The sequence below is a fragment of the Conger conger genome, chromosome 7 (assembly GCF_963514075.1).
Source record: "Conger conger chromosome 7, fConCon1.1, whole genome shotgun sequence".
Taxonomy (NCBI): domain Eukaryota; kingdom Metazoa; phylum Chordata; class Actinopteri; order Anguilliformes; family Congridae; genus Conger; species Conger conger.
Genome location: NC_083766.1, coordinates 32,428,619 through 32,451,205, shown reverse-complemented (window position 1 = coordinate 32,451,205; position 22,587 = coordinate 32,428,619). Strand labels below are relative to the sequence as shown.

General features: G+C 40.6%; 1 protein-coding gene across 1 annotated transcript; it reads right to left on the bottom strand.

Moving 5' to 3' along the window:
• Positions 1-530: 530 nt before the first annotated feature.
• tlcd1 (TLC domain containing 1) lies at positions 531-9,567 on the bottom strand. The gene is made up of 4 exons (XM_061248973.1): positions 9,280-9,567; positions 6,878-6,960; positions 2,765-2,847; positions 531-1,235 (listed from the first exon to the last, which is right to left on the bottom strand). Exons 1-4 carry the CDS (start codon positions 9,483-9,485, stop codon positions 846-848), a joined length of 762 nt encoding a protein of 253 aa, XP_061104957.1. The 5' UTR covers positions 9,486-9,567; the 3' UTR covers positions 531-845.
• Positions 9,568-22,587: the final 13,020 nt, after the last annotated feature.

Genomic DNA, 22,587 nt, shown 5'->3' with positions numbered 1-22,587 from the left:
GTACATGACTGGACCTGCGAGGTTGGTTTGATCCCTGGTGTAGCCACAATAAGATCCAGACAGCTGTTGGGCCCTTGAGCAAGGCCCTTAACCCTGCATTGCTCCAGGGGAGGATTGTCTCCTGCATAATCTAATCGACTGTATGTCACTCTGGATAGGAGTGTCTGCCGAATGCCATTAATGTAATATAATATGAATCAGGATATGAATGTACCATTTTTATTTTGTATAAAAAGGATGTAAAATTCCTGTCAGGTTCCCTGTACAGTTGTCCTACTGTACGAAGTACATGGTATAGTCTGCGTTTTGCAGCAATTAGAGTAATCCAGTAAAGCCAGTCTCATTCCTTACCACATTAATATTGCTAGATTTAAGTATTAGAATGGAATGGCCATTCTGCATTCATCGTAAAAACTGTTAGTCACTGCAGACGTCATTCAGAAGGTGCTTGCATAGCTGCCAAGCTCCACCCTCAGTCTGGTGATCTCATATCAGTGGGTACGGAGTTCCCCCCCCCCCCCCCCCCGGTGGATTCGCAATTGGGTTGCTTCTCGTCATGAGCAGTATTTCAGGTTGCATTAACAGCGGTGTCCATACTCTAACCTGTAGTTACAGCTTTCTACCACTGGATGCCAGCAAAATAGCTTATGTTGCAGTTGGTGGGCACTTGGTGCTGAACCTATGCACCTTGTTCATGGACATCTGAGGGGTTGTCTGTTAGTCAAGCCTCTGTAGCCAGCAAAACTGTTACAAAAGGCAGTCTGGAAACTCCGTGAAAGTAAATGCATCAAGTGAGGTTTGAAACCGTATGTTAGGGGATCCCCCTCATTAGTCCCCAATCCTCGTTAGTCCTGTAGAAACGTGCTTGAACCGTTCTGGACAGGGTGAGCCTTGCGTTTGGGGAAAATGTCGGCGCGTAGTAGACGGTAGAAGTAGATGAGCATCATGGTGTTCATGAGCATTAAGGCTGTCAGGAAGTGGCCGCCGTGTTCCATCCAGGAATAGTTCTGCAGGATGTACCACGTGATATAGAACTGGGTGCCGAGGCGAAAGGTGACGTAGGTGAAGATGTTGATCATCTTATTGACGGTGTAGAGTGGCGAAGACTGCGCTCCCGCTAGCTTTAGCAGCAGTCGCGTGTGCAGGAAGACGCTATTGACCTCCACGAATAGCGCCAACACTGCGCCTGATACGTAGCGCTTCGTGAATAGTGCGTACAGGAAGCTCACGATGACCTGGATGGACAGAGACAGTTACAGTGAATTGGAGTGACCCAGCCAGTTTAGCGTGGCGCGCCCAAGCTTTTTCAAGTCGAGTGAGGTATGCACTGTTCCACATTTTATAGATTTTTGTAGACCGCATGTGTCACTCATGTTTTTTTATGCCAACTGAATATTTTGATGCATACATAGTGAAAATGTCGCTGATTTATTCCTGCTAATCAGTGACAGTAGCCTTACCTGCAATCTTCACAGCATCCAGACATCCAGGCATAATAAAGCAGATAATCATATTTAATACAATGTGGATCATTGCCACAATAATTATTGCAGAAATGTGTAAAAGATCAACTTGCAATGATCTGCCAGAAACAGAATACTTGGAAATCTTGATGCAAGATTTGTTCCAGCAGTGACCCCACCCTTGGTTCCACAGCCTTGCATTTTACTCAGGCCTACCTCAAATGTAGTTTTCGTTTTGAGCCTCTGTCATCTACATCCTATGGGTTTATGCATTTATATGTGTGCTGTGTGTGTGTTGGGGTGATGGTACACAATCGTGCGCTGTGCACAATCCTGTGACAACCCGCGGCATTCCCTTGTGCTCGTAGCTGTGGGCACAAAGTCAGTGTTGTTCTTCCCCCGGCAGCTCGGACACAGGGGCACATTCACGGGGGCCTGCCGAATAAGCCCTGTGTGTCATGCTCAAAAACGACACCCATTGTCTCATGGAGGGTTCATTGACCCTCGCGAGACTGCAGTATCATCAGGAATGACTGGGGTAAGGGTGATGGCAGAATTGCGGCTGGGTAGCGGTAAGGTTCAGGCAAGGCTCACTGGGCAAGGTGACGACGCCTCAGACTCATTGCAAAAACTAAAAAATGAGTCTTAAATTTAGACTTAAAATCTTGTTTCTATTTTTTTGATAAACAAAAGGTGAGACGGTTTGACTAATTTAAAGATTTGCCAATGGGTTAAGAAAATTGTACTTATCAAGCAAACAGAAACTTGAAAAAAGCTCATATTATATAGCCTACTTGAGTGAGGAAATTGGTGGAATTTTTGGTGATTAAAACACTTTTACTTGCAATGCTCTGATAACCAGTTCTGTAACCATTCTGTAACCATTGCAATCCCAGTAATACACTGCCCTTTATTTTAAGATTGCTTTTTGGTAGTTTTGAAGGGATAACATGCTTGTGAATTTAAATAAGAATCACATATTATCCGTTTTTTTTCTTCACTTGATTGAATCTAACAGGTCCATGCAGTCTCAGCATATGTGCTGAATGCACACAAAGGAAGGTATACACTTTAAGAGAAATGGGGAAAATGGTTTTAGATTGAATTTACTTACTGTAAATGTATCTTTTCCAAGTAATTATGTATATTTCATGTGAGTAAAATATAGTCAACAGAAATAAATCAACTGTCGTTGTGTGAAATATGACACCTTGTCCTTATAACCTTGTTAACCTAGAAAAACAGGTTCAAACTACTGAAGTTCTTCTGCCTCTATTTGCTTATATCCCTGGAGCACTTACCATAGCATGATGTAGCAAGAACTCCCATGATCCTCTTGCATAGCCACTGAAAATAATGTCACAGGCATCCTGTACAAAGTACCCTAAAAAAAGATGACATTTTGTCAGTCTTGCAAAGATGAAATCACTTCTGTCTGCATTTCAATGCAAAAGACCCAATGCAGTACACAGCAAATAACTACAAATATGTGCTACAGGAATTTTATCCTGGTTTGACACAAAAATGTAAAATATGGTACTTTGGTTTAATATCAGATTACAAAATTACTGCCATTGGTCTTGGGACCATGATGAGTGCAAGGGTAGCAGGTAGGTTGTCCCACTAAAGAGCAGCTGACCTGTGAGCAGGGGACCTTCCATGAACCAAACCACAGCAACAAACACAATGAATACCTTAAGTCCTTCAAATTATGTTTGTGTGTTCCTATAACAATGCTTGCTCTTTGCTCATCTAACATGGCCTTTGCATATTTCTGCTTTTGCATCTAGGCATTTAGCAGGTGTTTGCTAGTGAAGTAAGTGAATCTTACAAGGAGAAGCAGAAGAACTGTGCAGGACTTATAACATTGATTAGGTCACAGACAGTCAGTTGTACAGACCTGTGCAAGAAGCAGGAGTAGAGCTTATCATGAATAGTTAACGCTACACCAGGGGTCAGAAGCCCTGGTCCTGGAGAGCCACAGGGTGTGCTGGCTTGTGTTGTTACTCCGCACTTAATCGATCAGCGATCAGCGTTGATTGCACAGTTAACTCACCCCACCTTATTTCTTGGGTCTGAGTTACTCATTGTAAGGTGAAAACAAAATCAGCACATCCTGCAGCTCTCCAGGACCAGGGTTACTGAATCATGCCCTACACAATTAGTAAACCTTGAGCATCCATATTGTATACTGTGCGCTGCTCACATATAAACTGCACCATTTGCTTTTTTTTCGGATAAAAACGCACTAACAATGGCAAACCACTACAGGTAGCAAGCAGATATTAAAGCCACACCCTGATTTTCTCTGTTGAGCAGAACAGAATTCATCGAGTTTTCTTTCATAAAACTGCAGCCACAAATCTGTGAAATCTGTGAAAATCGAGAAAAGGGCAGGAGAAATGTGTGGTGGTGAGATATTACCTCACTTACATTGACCGTGTCACATTTTTTGTTGTTTTCACTCTGTACTCCAGAAAATAGTTGAAGGAAACAATTACGGTGTGGTTAAAGTGCAGACTTTCAGCTTTAATTTGAGGGTTTTTTAATCCATATTGGGTGAACAGTGTAGCCTTTACAGCCCGTTCTATACATAGTCCCCCCAGTTTTTCTCCACACTTTCCTCTTTCTATCACACAGGTTGATCTTCGTCTCATTTGTCTATAACACTTTGTTAATGTAGGTTTCTTGCAAACTGCCATTCTATTCTTGAGGCTTGCCAGGGGCTTGCACCCTGTTATGAACACTCTGAGGTTATATGCTTGTGTCGTCTTCTCTTAATGGTTATCTTTGACACATCTACTCCTACATGTTTGTGAGTGTTCTTGATCTGTTGATATTGATCTTGAGCAGTTACAAAGGGATTTTTCTTCACCATTCAAAGGATTCTTCTGACGTCACTGGTCTTCCATGGTCTACCAGGTTGTTAGCCATTTCTGAGCTCACCAGTGCTTTCTTGCTCCTTAACAATGTACCACACAGTTGACAAACTATTTGGGCAAGCCTAATCTTTTGCCTGATCGATTTATTCTGTTTTTTCAGCCTAATGATGGCCTGCTTTACTGATATTGACACGTCTTTGGTCCTCATGTTGAAAGACAACAACAACATACTTCAAATGCAGATGGTACTCCTAAAATGAACTGTAGACCTTTTGCTAGCTCTTTTATGCATTAACTAATGATGAAACAACACACCTGTCCAAGAAATATTTCAGCAGTCAATTGTCCAATTACCTTTGTTCCCCTAAAATTGGGGGGACTAAAAAATGGTTACAATTAATGCACTGTTCACTTAATATGGATGTAACAATGCTCAAATTAAAGCTAGAGGTCTGCATTTTAACTTCATACTATTTGTTTCATTTCAGATTCAATGTACTGGAATACTGGGCCAAAACAACCAGAAATTGTGTCAGTGTCCAAATAATTACAGACTGCACTGTATTCTTATTCTCACATGAGGGGTAATTGGATCTGCCTGCCCCCATGCCTATCTGTAGGCTGGTGCTGATTGGATCCTATGGCTAGTCAAGTGCAGGCAGCTTGGTTCCCTCCCTGCACGGTCAATTTTTCAAGTCACCATACCTGTCTGGTGTGGTGGAATGAGCTTCCTACAGTGGTCAGAATAGCATCAACGGCCATTTCTGAAGCAGACTGAAGACCCACCTCTTCAGACGGAATCTTGGCTCTCCTCCCATCCTCACCCCCTAACTAACACTCATACCGTTTTCATTCAGTTGGGGCATTATGGTATTTTCCTGGTTTTATGCTTTTGAAATGCTTGGCATGGATGTATGTAATCTGTGTATTCTGGATTTGTATTCTGGTCTTTGTTTAGCACAGTTAACTTGCACTGGTGCTATAGAGATTTTGCATAAACTTGTTGGTCAGAGAATGTTCAAAGCCAGGTCAGTAACAGTAGCAATGTCTGTTGCTATAACTCACGTGGCTGCATTTCTGTAATCGTACATAGTTAGCCGGTCTGGATACCAGTATCTGCTAAATAAATGAAATCAAAGAATCAATAGTGTACTGAAGGTTGTGTTTGTTTTGCTTGGCTACCCCTTGCTTAAACTATGCCCTAGATTGACATAAGCATAAGAATGGATCTGTTTGGTTATAAAGTCGCCACAACTGACAGATTAAAAATTAGAGATTTAAATTTAGTCTCGTACAGCTCTTGCATTGTTTCCCCCTTTTTCTCGCATGATGCAGAACTACCCATTATTCTCATACTTCTACTCATTCAATTTCTAAGCAGAGGTTTCCATTCAGGCTGTCAAACCCATGTCCAAGTATCCACTCAAGGACTGTCAGGTCTGTGCGATGCTACAGATTGTAGTATTGCACAGACCTGACCACACCATAGACTGCTATGGCAACCTTGCCAAACAAACACGACATACACAACAAACCCCCCCCAACCCCCTTTATCATTGCCGGTCCCACTCCCAGGAATATCCCCCTGTGTTTCTCAACCACGTCCCCCTGTGTACGATTGTTTTCCTGCTCTGCATGGTCACGGTCGTTAGACGGAGAGTTGCACAAGCCGGCCCGCCCCCTGGTATGCGGTAGGTGACTCGAGCAGATCTATTATGTTTGACAAGCTCTGTTTGAGGGAGGCACTGTCTCTAAGGGGAACCAGCTGAATAGACTTACATCCTTATATAAAAAAATTGTACACACACACACACACACAGTTAAACTACATGGTACATGACTGGGTGTGTACAGCTGAAATAGAAAGTTAATATTTACCAGTCACCTTCATGGCAACAGCTTTGAATCCGAGGAACAAAGAGTTTACAAACAGATACCTTCATGACCACAGGAAATAGGAGATAAGTTTTGAAATGAAAGACGGGAAATGAAACTATTTTTTTAAATCTAATTAATGCATATATTCTAAAATGATTCTGATCACATATACTGTCTAGTTTATTCCTATTGTTTTGTTTAAATGCCACTCTTACCAAACCCCCCCCCCCCCCAAAAAAAACCCATAGACATGACCACCTATTGTTCATGTTTCCTGTACTGGACAATAAGGTCTTTAGTGAAAGCTATTCTTGTGGCATTGAAGGTATTGTGGGATTTTGTGCATTGAAGGTTTTGGTGAAACTGCACATTCTACTGTACATTCGAATGAAATGGAGAGATAAGATCTAATCCTCTGTCAGAGCCCTCATGAAAACAGAATATACTGCCATATATTTTACATACTGTATGTGGACTTCTTTTGAAAGTACTGTGATAAAAATATTTCAATTCAGTATATTATTTTAATAATATATGATGTCTGAAAATAACAGTAATTAGTATATTTGCCCATGGATTATGATATATATTGGCAATATATTTCCAATATATTTTTAGTATATTCAGTCTCCATAAACAGTGGTGGTGACTCACCTGTAGAGACACAGACAAGCAGGTAGGATAGAGGTGTATAATAGGAGTGGATCTGGTACAGAATCTCTGGCGAGAGAACCGCACTGGATAAGGATGGAAAACAGTTAGCATAGGGAAAACAAAATGGCACCTTGCACACCTCACATAGCCCTTACAGTAATTGGGCTGAAAGCTCTGTATTATATCTGCTTTCATGTAAAAAAACATTTGCTGTGTGACACTGAAAATAAACTATTCGTGACAACTATGTAAAAATAATTAATAATGTAATCCCATGGTGATCCAAAGATGAAGCTGACATTGTTTTAAATATTTTAATATCGTTCTTAATCATCCTTATTCAACTATCAATGTTCAGTAAGGGACTGGTGTTGTAAATTATCTGGAAATGCATTGAGAACTGTCTTATGAATGATTACTGAAGTCTGAACTTAAAATCTCATATGATTCCTGTAATGCAACAGAGACCGGAGAATGTGGGTGAGATTAGGTCAGTTTTTCTTCTCGCGTACCGTGGGGTCCAAAAGTCTGAGACCACAGGTGAAAATGCTTCTATTTTGCATTATTTTATAATTTAATACAAACTTTTGAATTGCAATTTGGGTGAAAAGTTGAATCTTTGAAAAAATTACATTAATTTCTGAATTTCTTACTATTTGGTATGTCCAACTTTTGCTTTATTGGCTACATGCACTCAAGCTGGCATGGACAAATTTGTGCAAAACCTTATGATTAATGTTATCCCAGCATTAGTTGAAAATGCTCCAAAGAGTATCTTGTGATGTTACTGAATGCTTGGCTTTTGTCAGTCTTCAAGTGCCCCCATAAATATTAAATGGGTTGTGGATTCTCCAGCAGTCCTTGCTCTTCTTTGGTCTTTGAATAGTGCAAAACTGTAATTTCTTAGAATTTTTTCAAAATCTGAAAACTTTTTGTTTATCTTCAGGATTACATGCCCCCCACCAACCCATATTTTCAATGTGGTCTCCGATTTTGGACCCCACTGTAGCTTGCAGAGATTCGTTTGGGATGTCAATATTGTTTCAACAAGATGGGCCACACAAATGACCAAAATATATATATATATATATATATATATATATATATATACTGTATTAAAAATGTTTTGTTCTGTCCCCTGTATTCCTATAATACGTTATATATCTCTATATTTACCCTGCTATACAAACACATGCATGGAAACACAAATGCGCGCGCACACACACACAGACACACACACACACATATACACACACCAGCAGACATACATTTCCAGTGCTTTCACAATTGATTCCTGATCTGCAGGTCTTTCCTGTTTTCTGTTTTTTCTACCTTATTCGTTAAAACATCAAGTGTCAACCTGCCTTTGCACCCTTTTGCACAGTACTACTGTCATATAAATTGTCCCATTTAAAAGTTAAAACTCCAGCTTCACAAATTAGTTGCAGAATGTACGTGCCATCAAACCCCTAGCACTGCTACTTGTCTTGGATGAGTGTTCTATGGTGAATGAATACAAAATCTACAATGCAGACTCATTTGAGTTTTGTGGTTGAAATGCTTTCTTGTGAACTAGTTTTTTGGAAAAGGTGTGGGAGGAATGCAATTCTGATTCAGAGAGCATTACCAAACAGTATCATAAAAGCGTGTGACAGGGAGTAAGTGAACGTATCGTAGGAATCTTGACTCATCGGTGCAAAAAGAGGTGTGACGACACAGCGGAATGTGCGCACTACCCTTTGTGTATAAGTGTGACATGCCATAAATGTGTAGAGCTGCCGTGCCCAAAGCAGCTAAACTGCAGTTTAGGATATGTGATTTCCTTCATCTTAAACCAGTAGCGTGTTTGCCCCTATGTATGTCCCTGTGTCTTGTAGCTGTCTGCCGGTGCAAGAGAGACTGAGGCACCATGGTCTGCCTGCTGCTGGCAGGGTCTTGTTGACTCGACAAAGCAATTAAAGCACTTCTAGCATGTGTCTGCAAGTGTGCTAAAACAGACTCGAGGGCCTTAGAAAAACCCACAAAAAGCACTGAGAAACACATTCATTCACATTTTGGTCGGGGACAAGTTTAATCTTGTCACGAAGTTGAAGGTGTTGCTGTTATGGTTGGTGAAGTCCAGTTTAGCAGCTCCTTGTTCATACCGGTCTGTAGATGTTCTGAGCTCAACCCTGGGATCCCCTTCCTGCCTGTCCCTCTTTTTTTTCTGTTTCTCTCTCCCTCTATTTCTTTCTCTCAAGCTTTCTCTCTCTGCTCGTATTATGACCCTCCCTCCCTCTCTCTTGCTCCTTTCTTACCCTCTCTTTCCCTCTGTTTTCATCTGTCTCTCTCACACACGCTGTCTCTCCCACATTTCTCTCCAGCCTTTCTGTGCAGCGTGTGTGTGAGGGACTCGTACTCACCAGCTGATGGCCCATGTCCCAGTTAACAGGGAGTGCACCATGGACACAGAGAGGTTCCTCCACTTCCAAACACGAAAAGCATCGTGCTGCACAGCCTTTGGCAGAGGCAGGGACTGCAAGATCCAGTGGACGACCCTAAATATGAGAGCACAGACAGCCACGTACATGCTAGGACGCTGCTGTATTAGAGACAGCAAGCCCTCCATCTTTTCCTCCCTGCTTTTCTCTTTTTCTGCTCTCTCTCTCTCTCTCTCACACACACACTTCTTTTCTTTTTCTTTTAGTACTTCTGATCTTTTCTTCCCTGTGTGTGGAGTCTGCTCTGTGGGGTGGGGCCAGCTTGGGAGTGCCTCCACCGGATTGGCAGTAGCCAGAGTAGGATGCACGTGTGAGTGGCAGTAACCGGAGGAGGGCGTGTATGAGAGTTTTTTTCTTTTTCCAGAGCCAGCTCGCCTCATCCCATACATGAATACAACTGCAAACTCTGACTCTAGCAGGCATTCCACTTCCTGAACACGTGCAGTTTTTGGGGGGTGGGAGGGAGGGGGGATCACCAGGGGTCTGTGAGTTGGCCCATTCCAACCACACAGTGTCTTCCTCTGTTTTTGTGTGTGTGAGAGAGATTTTTTTTTCACTCCTGCAGACTGTAATGCCACTCAGATATTTGGGAGAAGAAGGGATGTTTCAATATTTGCTTTTTTTTTTTTTAAACTAGAGGGAGAGGCCAGGAGAATGGAAGAATAATCAAAGTTCTCAACAAAGACAGGCATGTTGTGAAACTGAAATCTGCGCCTGCTGGTCTGCTGGTCCCCTGTGAGTCTCTTCAGGAAAATGCAGAGAATGCCCCACTCCTGGGGACTCCTTTCCCTATCAGCTGCTTCAGGGTCCTGGGGTATACTCCCAAAGGCAGAATGCTTCTGGTAATTGGCTTCTCTAAATTGTACCCCTGTGAGTGTGTGTTTGTGTATGTATGGTAAGTGTGTGGGTGTATGTGTAAGGGGGGGGGGGGGGCATTGAGCCATTGAGCCATTCAGTTCACAACAATCTGTAAAAATGTACTAAAATAGCACAGATTCAGGCTCAGTGCTGCCACAGGGAAAAAGATCCACAGGCAAACATCATCCACACCCAAACCATTAGCATCATGCTTTAGCCCGCTTTTTGCATGTGGCAGCACTGACTCTGAAAAACCTTTCTGTGCTATTTTAGTACATTTGTACAGATTGTTGTCACCTGAATGGCTCATGTTATTCTCCTTAATGTATGAAACATACGCCAATGAGCTCTGTGCTAAAAGACAACATACAAAAATGTAAGTGAATAATGTCTTTATAGATCGTTTATCTAAGTTCAAGCAATTCTAGAAATTCCCTAAATTTGCGTAGCCACAGCACTTGCTAAGCCTGTTCCCACGCTAATTTGCATTCAATTATATTTTTGCATTACCAGTGTCTCTCTGCACTTCAAAATTCCCTACAACAGATATATTCTGATAAATTGGATACTTAACAAACATGAATAAAATGCCTTTTCTGCTATAGGGATACAAACCCCGTAATAATCATCTCCCTTTTGATAATATTTTAATACTGTTTGAAGCTAAGGCAATGTCCCTTTTTTACCATTTGAATAAGCGAAAAGTCTGAAGACTGACAAAAGTCTGAAGACTGACCAAAAGTCTGAAGACTGACAAAAGCAAAGCATTCAGTAACGTCACAAGATTGTCTTTGGAACATTGTCAAATAATGCTGGGATAACATTAATCGTAAGGTTTTGCACAAATTTCCATGCCAGCTTGAGTGCACGTTGCCATTTAAGAAAAAGGTGGAATCCTAATAAATTCTGAAATGAATAATGTAACATTCAACTTTTCACTCAAATTGTTATGCTGATAATATAATGAGCAATTAAAAAGTTTGTATTAAATTAGAAAATAATGCCAAATAGAAGCATTTTCACTAGCGGTCTCAGACCTTTGGACCCCACTGTATATGCAAAAAAAAAAAACTTTTAACAAAACACAAGTTGCCTTTTTCTTCATTCACCATAGTCTACTTGCCTAATGGTTCATCTAGGGTTTCCAGATGATTTGCATATCTGGAAGTTTGTCATCTACCCTGGTAGCATGGAGGGCACACTGCATGAACTTACCTTCCAAATAAGCTACTGTAGAAGTTCAGATTGGACTAACTGTCATGGAACTTGCATTGTCATCAATGTATTCTCATGCTATTACCAAATATGAACACATATTTAGTAGCCAAAGATTGTAAATTAAACACTGAAATGCAAATGCCTATTCCTCGAAAAGAAAATGGTTCCACCAGGGCCCCACAAACCTAGAAAATATGTGCCCTGGGAATTGACAGGGGCCTTTCCTGTACTGCGCCCACTTATTGACTTAGAAAAGCAGTAATCACATTGTCTTTGACTCCAAAGAAGTCTGTTCGGCTGTGAACATGGTAACATAGTGCAGCCTGCTACCAGGCTCCTGCTGAATAGAATGTAACTGGCCGACGCCTATCATACACATTGGGGTTTTACAACTGTTTAAGGACCATGTACATGTCACTTAATTACAAATTATTTTAAATAGCATAGCTCTCCGTTATGTATTACAGTGTTACAGTGTTAATCCCAAGTAAATGCGACATCATCTAGAAGCCAAAGTAGGTTGCAACCAAAACAAAAACAAACCTCAAAATCGTCTTCAACAATCTCATTTAGGAAAAAAACTTAAAACTGGCTTCTTACAACAAACTAGTCACTACGGAAATACAAATGTCACCATATTTATACTCAAGAACAAGTCTACAATACCCTCCAAAATTATTCACACCCATGATAACAAGCAAGCGGCCACTTTCAACTATTAGGTCATCAATATAGAATGGTATAACTAAAAATAAAATATACCAATTTCAACTATTCAGTCAACAATATAGAAGTATAGATCTATATTATATGATATGTGTACTTATATCAGCAGATAATCATGAATGAATTGCATTCAAAAATGTTATTTTTAAATGAAAATTTTTATCTTGTAAGCTCATTGGGAGGGTGTATTGTTTTGTTATTTAAATATCTTGGAATGTACTGGTGTTCATATTTTAATTTAAAAAATTTTTTTAAATGCATGGCATCTAATCCTACATCAGTTTAACCTTTCTTCCCTCCTTTGGAATGACATGGTACTGCATGTGGTGAATCTAATGTCGAAATAGATCCCATGCATTTTGAAATATGGTGGGTGGTCTTTTTTTATTTTTTTATTGTGCAGGTCCTGGAGTACCTGTTAAGATAGATGTGATCATGAACACCCATACCACCAGTTATCCTTCAGAAGACAGGGTCCTCATAGTACTGAATACACAGGTTTATATATTTCTGAGATAAATATATAATCTGATAATTTCAGTAAATACAATAAAGTAAAATTATATTTTTCATGTTTAAGAAGGACTATAAACACAGGCAGATGGTGAGTCAACATGTCAATGAGCCTTCTTCAATGTTAGGAAGGGATTTACAATGGTCTTGTAACAATGTTTTAACACAAAGATCTTACCTATTGTACCTTTAAAATATAGCTCAGCATTTCCTATAGTTTTCATACTTTTAGGCACTGTATATATCCTTGTTAACGAACTTTTTTTTTGCTCATTTGATAGGGACAATGTGCATTAAACATGTCAGTAAAAGCACCAAAGTTCTCATCTATAGTCCCTGGGCTACATGTTTTGTCTGTGCAAGTAAACCAGAGCACCTGGAGGAAACCCACGCAAACACAGTGAGAACATGCAACCTCGGAGCAAAGATGATCCAGTGAGACTCAAACCCAGAACCTCCTTCTTGCAAGGCACCAGCGTTAACCGATGCACCATCGTAATGCCCAATGAGCTTATATTTGATCTGCAATATGCTTCCACCATGCGCTCTTCCCAAACAAATCATTGATTGGATTACATTGGCACTATAGTTCATTCAAATTGCATTGTTAAACTAGATATCCATTTACACAAATTATGCAACATATAATCGCACTCCATTTCAATGCATCCAAAAGTTAAAAGTATGATGAAAGCTACATGCTAGTCAAGTCCCTTATTTCAACAGCTGACAAATGCACAGCATCATAATATATGATTAAATGACCCATACCCTACTGAATGTTTGAATTAATTAATATCTCATTTCCTTTCAAGAGGTACATATTTGTGTAATACATTTTATGACCGCCAGGTGTCAGTGAAGTCTGTAGAATCTCTTAACTCTTGAAACAGCTTTCAGAATGCACGTTGTTACTAGAATAATCATAAAAAGGACTGAATCTAGACCATACAAGTCTTTACTGCAGATACCTCAATGCACACGCTGCTTTGAGTAATGTACCTTGTTACAGCAAATAACAAATTATAATTCTGTTACCGAATAGAAATCAGTTTACGTTTCACAACTAATGCCACAAGAGGGCGCTTTATGTCAGCAAATTGACCAATACTTTCACCACACTCCATCCATATTGCGTTACAAATTCCTATTGATGGGTATAAATTTACAGTTTTATGTTGCAGGTCGATACTGTAGGGCATGTAGCTGATCTCAAGCCCCTATTATATAACACAAGATAAATTGAATTTGTATCTGTATGTCAGCAAGCAAGTGTGTGTGTGTGTGTGTGTGTGTGTGTGTACAATGCTATGAAATCTCGCTAATCTCTCAGTTGAATAAATCTTTTTTTTTTTTTGTGAAACCTGGATTCTATGTCACCTAAAACTGTCACCAGTTAAAATAGAGGGCAAAGAGATTACCCTGTTTTGAGTTGGCAGGCATTTGGTGACAGTTTTTTTGTAGAATGTAACCCTATATGTCTGCGTGTGAAAACACAGATTAAACAAGTCCAAACATGCCAAGACATGTTTCAGCACACAGCTGTTTCTACGTAGGCGCCTCATTCAAGCCAGCCATGGGAATGCTGGGAGACTTTCGGTCTGGGAGTGGGCCTGAGCCATCCTGTTGGGCGGCAGAGAAGGTCCCATCACCTTCAGTAACTAATCTTCAATGGATGTTGGACCATAGATAAGAAGCAATCGTTTGAACCTTTTTTAGATTGAATTTGAACATCTGCTCGTTTACTGATCACCCTCACTGCATCGCTGCCTTCCCTTTCCTCACATCGTCGATAGGCAGTTCTCCATATGTAGATTTTTGCATTTATGTAGATCTTTTCTCACACTTTTTTTTACAGTGATGAGGGGGAAACTATTGTGTGCCAGAACACTCACCACACGCCAGCTGAGTGGGAGTGAACAATTATTTGGCCAATTAAATCGGGGGATGATAGGTGGCAGGCTGAAAGAGCCAGGTTGGGAATTTCGCCAGGGCAGCAGGGAACCTCCTACTCTTTGCGAACATAGGATGACACAACACATTTTCATTAAAAAAAATCATAACTTTAAGATGAACCTGACTCTCATCCCTACACCGCACAATTGTCGCCCCCTGGGTGTGAGTACAGTCTTGTCGACACTGACGCACATACTGGCGGGTGCATGCGTACACTCACACGCGTGGAGGATGATGCTGATGTGTTTCGATGTGTACTCCTCCACTGCGCTGACCACAGCTATGAGGTGTACAGTCAGCGTACTCCCCTTCTGGCACAGAAAGATTCATCACTCCTCAAAAAGAGATGGGAGAATGTCTGCTTCAAGAGTAAACATTTCATTATAGAGCAGCTACAATAACAGAGAGATTAAACATATTCCTGTTTCCTGAGTTCTCTTCATATTCTGATCCAAATTATTTTGGCGAAGGCAACCAGTTTGTCGAGCCACACATCAAATAATTATCCCGATTCCACCACCCAAATAATTGACCTTGATGTGACTACCACTAATTAAATGCAGATGATTGACAGTGATGTTTTGTTTGTGTTGAACTCAGTATTTACAGCCGTCGACATGTGGCAGTATTTTTAAATGCTGTACAGGATACAATTTTTTTGAAGAGGTGGAACAAACTTATATTAAAAATAAAAGCCGTTATTTAACTCTCAACAAAACAGGTAAATAAATAGTTCTATAATAGTTTTTTGGTGACAGAGTATGCATGTTGTATGTGTGTACTTGTACTGTATATGTGTGTACGGGTATGTTAGTACATGTATGTGTGTGCACACGTGTGGGTACATGCCCGCATGTGCTTGCGTTGGGTGTGTTTATTTGCAGAAGCAGAGCGATAACTATTTGATGAGAAATATTGATCAGGTTCGGCTGTTATTGGGTGATAATACTGCAGGAACCATTAGCCACTTCATTGCTAAACTGAAATGAGCTCTCATTTTCCACCAGTCAATATCTCTTTCTTTGAAGATCTCTCAGTCTTTATTACTTAATTGAGTTCAGGGATATTATGATGTTTCCTAGATGGGATGTTGATGGGCCAACATTTGGGCATTAGATTTCAGATTAAAAATGGAAACAATTGCGAAAAAAGAGGATGAAGTAAGTTTCAACGCCTAAATCTTGATAATACACCAGTGGGCATGATCTACATATAGCAACACATAACAGAACTAAACACTTAAATATTATCGGCATATAGGCACCTTAAGCTATGCATAGCTAGGTCATTGTTAATGACAGTGTATGGCTATTATATTTACGTACAGTTGAAATGAGCAGTCTCATTATTAAAAAGCCAGGAACAGGAAGGAGGATGACACAACAGCACAAAATGGCAACACAGCCCTCATGACAGTGAAAGGACATCCAACACCGAAGTATCAGTACAGAGGGCCTATCTCTACATACGAGGTTGCTCAGGTCCCCCCTCCTCCACCATTTTATGATGGATCAGTTTTCACGCCCGCATGGGTACGGATGGTTCTTCATTCAGGGCCCGCGTCACGCTGATGGTATCGCAGAAACCAGTCGGTTCTGTCTGTCCGCTCAGGTGAGCAGTGGCTCTGACTTCCTCTCCATTGTTCCTGGGCAGAGCTTCCGTAGCTATGAGCACGTCACCTTCACAAAATGACAGCTAGCAATTAGCACAAAGACAATTACAAAAGCGCTACTTTTTAACTGTGCAGTTTTGCGTTGCGGAGAAGGGAACAGCCTACTAGAGTTGCTTAGTCATAGCAGTGTTTATTCACTGAGTTTTACATTGTAGGGCCTGTTCTACAGTATCTAGGTCAGCAAAGATTTTGCTGCATTTCACAGTATATGGGTGAATATTTTGAAAGGATTGCCACTTTTAATACATCGCTGTGAAATATATGAATCGTTATATCAAAAATGCTCACATATTAACAATATTTTTATATTATATTTTATATTCATTTACTGTGAGGCACATACACACCCACACACACACGCACACATAACACCTAACATACCTTTGACTAGCTGGATAGCATATTTACCCTCTCACGTTTGCATTGAACTCTCGGTGAGTCTGGGTATCCGGAAACTAGCGAGCTCAGTAATGAGGAATGCGTGGTGGAGAGGCAGGGTGCTAACCGAAACTGCAGCTATTCAGAGGACAAGGCCACAAAAAATGTTCACCCGAAACTGCTTCAACCTTCACAGACCTCAAAAACCACAACTGAGACCGCAAACAGATTAAAACACTGCTTTATCGGTGACAGAAAGAAAAAAACCTGGGAGTGCATTGGCAAATCAGAGACACAACCCTGTTATCTTTTCCTTTTGGTCTTAGATGTGATTGATGTGTTTGTTTTGTCCTTATAGGGAAGGTCAGACAATGGCAAAAAAAAAAAAAAAACTTTCTATTTCCTCTTCACACACACACACACACATACACACACACACACACACGCACACAAACACACATGCTTGTTGTGTATGCACACACAAACATGTACACACATAAGCACACATACATACAGTATACAGTACAAATACCCACTACACACAAATGCTCACGTGTGTACACACAATGATGTGCTACTTACCAAGACATACTGACACATGTACAGGAAAGATGGAAACATTCATTTCTGTGAAGTAAAAGGAGAACAACCTAAGAAATCAATTTCATTTAGCTCTTGTCCCCTTCAGAAATCAATTACCCTTCTTGTTTTTTTCTTTATCAGTGCTCAAAGTCTTTTCTCACACCTCCTCCTGACAAAAGTTTGCTGCACAGAGAGAAATATTGTTTCCCTAAAAACGCCTGCACATGTGAGATACTGGGATTTAGGAAAACGTGGAGCAGTGAACCAAGCGCATCTACTATTCCCATCACAGCAAAGATGTTTCCTCACTTCTATCCCTTTAACAAAGGAACGCAGAATAACTCAGTACATCAGAGCCTATGTCGGCCACGTCTTTTACCGGATTCCTGATGCAACCGTTAGAAATGGCTTCAGAATCATGAGGCGGCCCCTATCCTCTGGGAAACAGGTCTGCCTGCCATGCTGCTGCTGTGTTTGTGCAGACTTGCTGGTCCTTATCTGCTGGAAGGCGTCCTCACGTGCCGCACAGGACACAAAGCCGGGTCCCTGTACCCCGCGCCGTATCTGACCAGAGGTGGAGACTGCCCCTCCGGAAGACTCCGTCTTATCTCAGCCGGGACAGGGAATCGGTAATTACACCTGTCTAGACGCTGTGTGCGCCTTCATACCTTCCCCGACTGCACAAGCCAGAGAAATATGAGAAACATTCTGGAACGCCCCGGAGATGAAAGTATCTATGGTGGCTCGGTGTAATTATCTTGGAGAAGAAGCCAGCCACTCTTTATCATCGCACACCACAAACACTGTGGGAGGAAGCCTGCTTTTTCATTCTAAGGCCCGAACACCAAACACATTGTGTTTCAGTCAGACGGGGTGCAATAAGTGCAAGCGCTGACTTCTCCGAATGGAAACACTGTCGGCTTTCTGCCGCGTTCTTTGTGAATGGATCGTCCGTGGCATTTTCCCACGAGGGAAACTGGAGTCTGTTGTATATACTGTATGTAAACAAAAAGACATCATTTGAATTGGCTCTCAAAAGAACATTTATTTTCTTCATCCCCACGGCGTGAATGAATGCCCGGGAAGTGGCCACTTGCAGTGGTGGTTTGTTAAATGGTATGAAAAAGCATTTTGTTGAAACTGTACAGTACAGTGCAAACTGAAGCTTATCCCTCCATACAGCTGAAACCTGGCAAGCTCATTTACAGTGGTACGCATTTAAGGTTTAATCAAAAATGTAAATGTAAATGTAAAATGCATTTTATCTTTTGTTACATTTGTCACAAAAAAAACCTGAGCAAGCAGCAAGAGTGAAAAAAAGCAATATTGGCAATGCATTTTATAGAGTTTCAGATATTGCAAGAATATGCAAAAAAGGCACTTTTTCATCAGCAGATAATAGTGACACCTCCCCAGAAGCAATCTCTCAGATAAATAAACAATTCCTCTGCATGAGATGACACATCCCACTGTTTTTCTTTCCTCTCCTGTTCCTGCTTCAAAAGTGGGCAAAATGTTGATACAGCGCAGGCATGAGTGATTTTAATTTGGGCGACGGCAATGGCAAATTACTGGAGCATAAAGAGCTATAGCATTCCAACTAAATATTTCATGATACCAAAGTTTTCCTTATCAGCCTGCATTACAATTTCATAGAAAGTTGGGGGATCAGAGCTAGGAGAACACAATGGATCTGTTTCCTCAGCCTGGGCTTTTAGTGTGATTAATGGAGTTGATATCCAGAAGGTAATAACCCTGTTGGCTTTAGAAAAAGCACACAGAATGTGCAGTTCTCCAGTGCCCAGTCTATCCAGTCGTGATAACAATGTATGTTTCGCTTAATGCCTGTTTTGTGTGTATATTTGAGTGTGAACTTGATCATAGGCTGCACAGGAGAAGACGTGTCTGTTTTTTATTTTCCTGTAGACGCCCTAGATGGTGAATTTCAGAGCTCAGTTTCAGATCACATATGACATCACGGGAGGGATTACTGTGTACCACAGGTCCTGACATTCAGCCATTATCCATTCTCTTCTCAATAATGGCATTTGCGTAATTATTAGCCTCCAAACATTGAGCTTGATAGAATCAGTGATGTTTGGCGGTTTGTATAACAACAACAACAACAACAACAATAATAATAATAATAATAATAATAATAATAATAATAATGATAATAATAATAATAATAATAATATGAAGCTTATAAGTCGTAAAGGAATGATGAAAGAGTTTCCAGCTTGTTCATCTTGGATCCTGAAATGCTAATTGTGGATGGTTCTGATTTGCAGTCTACTTCATTTTACCCAGACTTTACCAACTATGTATGCATGATGCATTAGTCATAGCGCATTTCAATAGAGTAATAGAGTCTTCCTTTGAAAGCACACACACCTGTCTGTTTCTTCAGCGCTAATGTTTTAAAAGGAAAATAAACCTCAAGTAGGCTCCTTCTTTCTTTGCTTGTGTTGGATCCTGATTGGAATCCATTTCATCCATTGAGCACAATCTCACAACTTGAATGTAAAAATTCTAAGAGAGAGGAAATGTGTTAAGCCAGTAAATTATATTTTGTAGAACGTGTTTACAGGGTCACTGATTCATGTTGAGCCATCTGAATGCAAACCTGACGTGGTGGTTAGACTTTGACCTCAGTCCTATGTTCCTCCCTCTCTCTTTCAATCTCTCACTCACTCATTCTTTCTTGCTCTCTCTCTGTTCTTTTCTCCACCATGGCATACAACTGGAGATTCATATGTATACATATAAATGTATATTATTAGATTAATTTGTTTCATGTTTCAATCATTCATCGCCATTTCTGTACTGCACTTGACTGAATCTTACAACTTACCACAGCCATGTTTTACTATGCTCTGAGACCCCATTGTGTGTATCAGTAATAACATATAAGCATCCTAGTTTTGTAAGCTGAGTAGCAATGTCCTCACTTTACATAGAAACTATGTAATGCAAAGCCATTCCAAAGAGATTATATTTCATCTGGGCAGTCTTGTTTTTAGCATCTGAAAAACAATGCTGCTTCTGCCTTGACAATACTTTCATGCGACATTCTGCCTAATCTGACTAACTTAATAAAACTAACTCATTTTATTGTAGTCCTGATCTGGGCCTACATCCGGCGAGGTGACATTCTCAGGCAATGAAGCATATACCCTCTGAACTTATGAACTTAATCTTAACACGTGCCAACTCACCCACATGGCTCTGAGGCTGTGTGTGTGTGGGTGTGTGCGTGCGCACGTGTGTGTGTGTGTGTGTGTGTGTGCGCGCGCATGTGTGTGTGCGTGTGCGTGTGTGTGCGACTGAGACCCTGCTTGTTTGTGTGTCAGTGTTTTGGGTAATTGTGTGATGACAGACAGAAGACATTGCTCTTTTCAGTGTGTTATGTGCAGTAGCCAGGTGCTCTTCATGTGTTTCACTAGGGTTTAAGTTAAGGAACTTCACTCAGCATACAGTATAATACAATAATTAAATTCCACAGCGTTTCTTTTGACATAATATTGATTTAAGGTGGCATATTTGTGCAAGCAGATATCCACTAAGCCCAAAGTGAGGATGGAACTGTGTGTTTCCATAGAAGTTGGAAGGCAGTGCTGGAATTTTCTGGGAATTTTCGAAGATACATTCCCTTCTATATGTGTATATTAGGCCTGTGTACTCTCCCAAATACTTTAGTATTATCCATACAGTCAAACTATGAAGTACTGTGTCAAAAGTGTAATAGTCGCTCAGGTGACAACAGCTGTTGTGTAGCTCTGACATGTTTTGCAGGTAGAGATCAGTTTTCAATGTGGGAAAAAGTGTCAGCAGACCAATTAACAAATGTTTAATGATACCTCTTTAATACTAATACCACCAATGTGAAAATTTAGATTGCACAGTAGGTTCAGGTCTGAACCATGTACGTTAACATATACATTTCCTCTTCCTGTGGAAAACATAAACACTGACCGGTTATCTATTTTCTCTTTATCATCTTTCATTTAAGACATTTTAGCTAAAGATGTTTTTTCTTGTAGATCCCTTTGTTGGATCAAGTCATTGTGCCTCAGCATTCTTATTAAATCTGTCTCCATCACTGAGAGAGCAAAGGAGATTATCTGGTCAAATGAGGTTTAAATATACGCAATGTCTCACTAACGCAAAAGCCACATGCAGGTGCAAGGGATGTGACTGGAGTTAATGCGGACTCAAAAGCCTTTTGCGAAACACAGCAGGAGTCAGTCCGATATAATGTGCTAAATGGAGCGATGGAGCAATGGCAGTCTGATCCCTCTCTGGAAGAGATCCATAAGTAGAATATTCCATGCTGTTCTAGAGAGGAAAAAGAACTACATTTGTCCCACAAACCTTTTATTTCATGTCAGTGACACCACTTGGGAGTCTATTTTAGTCTGTTTTCATAAACTTGAGGTTTCTTCCAGCATGTATCTTGGCATTCATGAAGAAGGAAAGAGGGAGAGGGACTTGCTTTCCTCTGAACAGGTTCAGAAATCTGAATAAAAGAATTGATAAAGGATGCATGTTAATTCACAATAAATGATGAGATAGAGGTGATTTTGTGAAACTTTGCCTCTCACAGAGCACCTGCTCTTTGAACTGCTCAGCACATGGCATGACGTAATCGATGTAATGTCCTTTTCGATAAACTGCTATTTCCTGCACATAAAAAAACATAGTGACGAATCAACCGAATGAAGATTGTATATTGTTTCTTCATATAAAATCGTTCGATGTTTATATTACCACTAGGAGGAGACATTTTCTCAAACTGTGACTATTCAATTCGGGCATTCGTCTGGCTGATTTTGGCTGATCCACCTTTGTTATATTCTGTAGATGTTTGGTCTAATTATTAGCATCCATATTATGAGCTTCTGGTTACTGATTAAGATCAATGCCCCAGGACAGTGCCTGCTCTGCAAAGATACGCGTGTGACTGTGAAACACGGGATTGTCGATAATGTAGCCTATAACGTTAGCCTACGTATAGTAGCCGAGTTCAGAGCAGTCTGTGTACGCGCATGGACAATTAAGTATATCTGAAACATGCGTCCTTTTAAAATACCCATTTATGGGAAACAAAATAGCGCAGTCCTTATTCATATCAATACAGGAGGTCTTTTTATTTTAAAACCGATTGTTTGATGGGACTGACAATGCAATCTAGCAACAAACCGCACATGTCACCGCTCAACGCGTGCCTATAGGATAAAGAAACGGGAGGGCTTGGAATGATTGTCTCCTCCTTTATATGTAGGCGGGGCTTCGGTGCAGCCACCTCTAACTGATGGAACAAAACA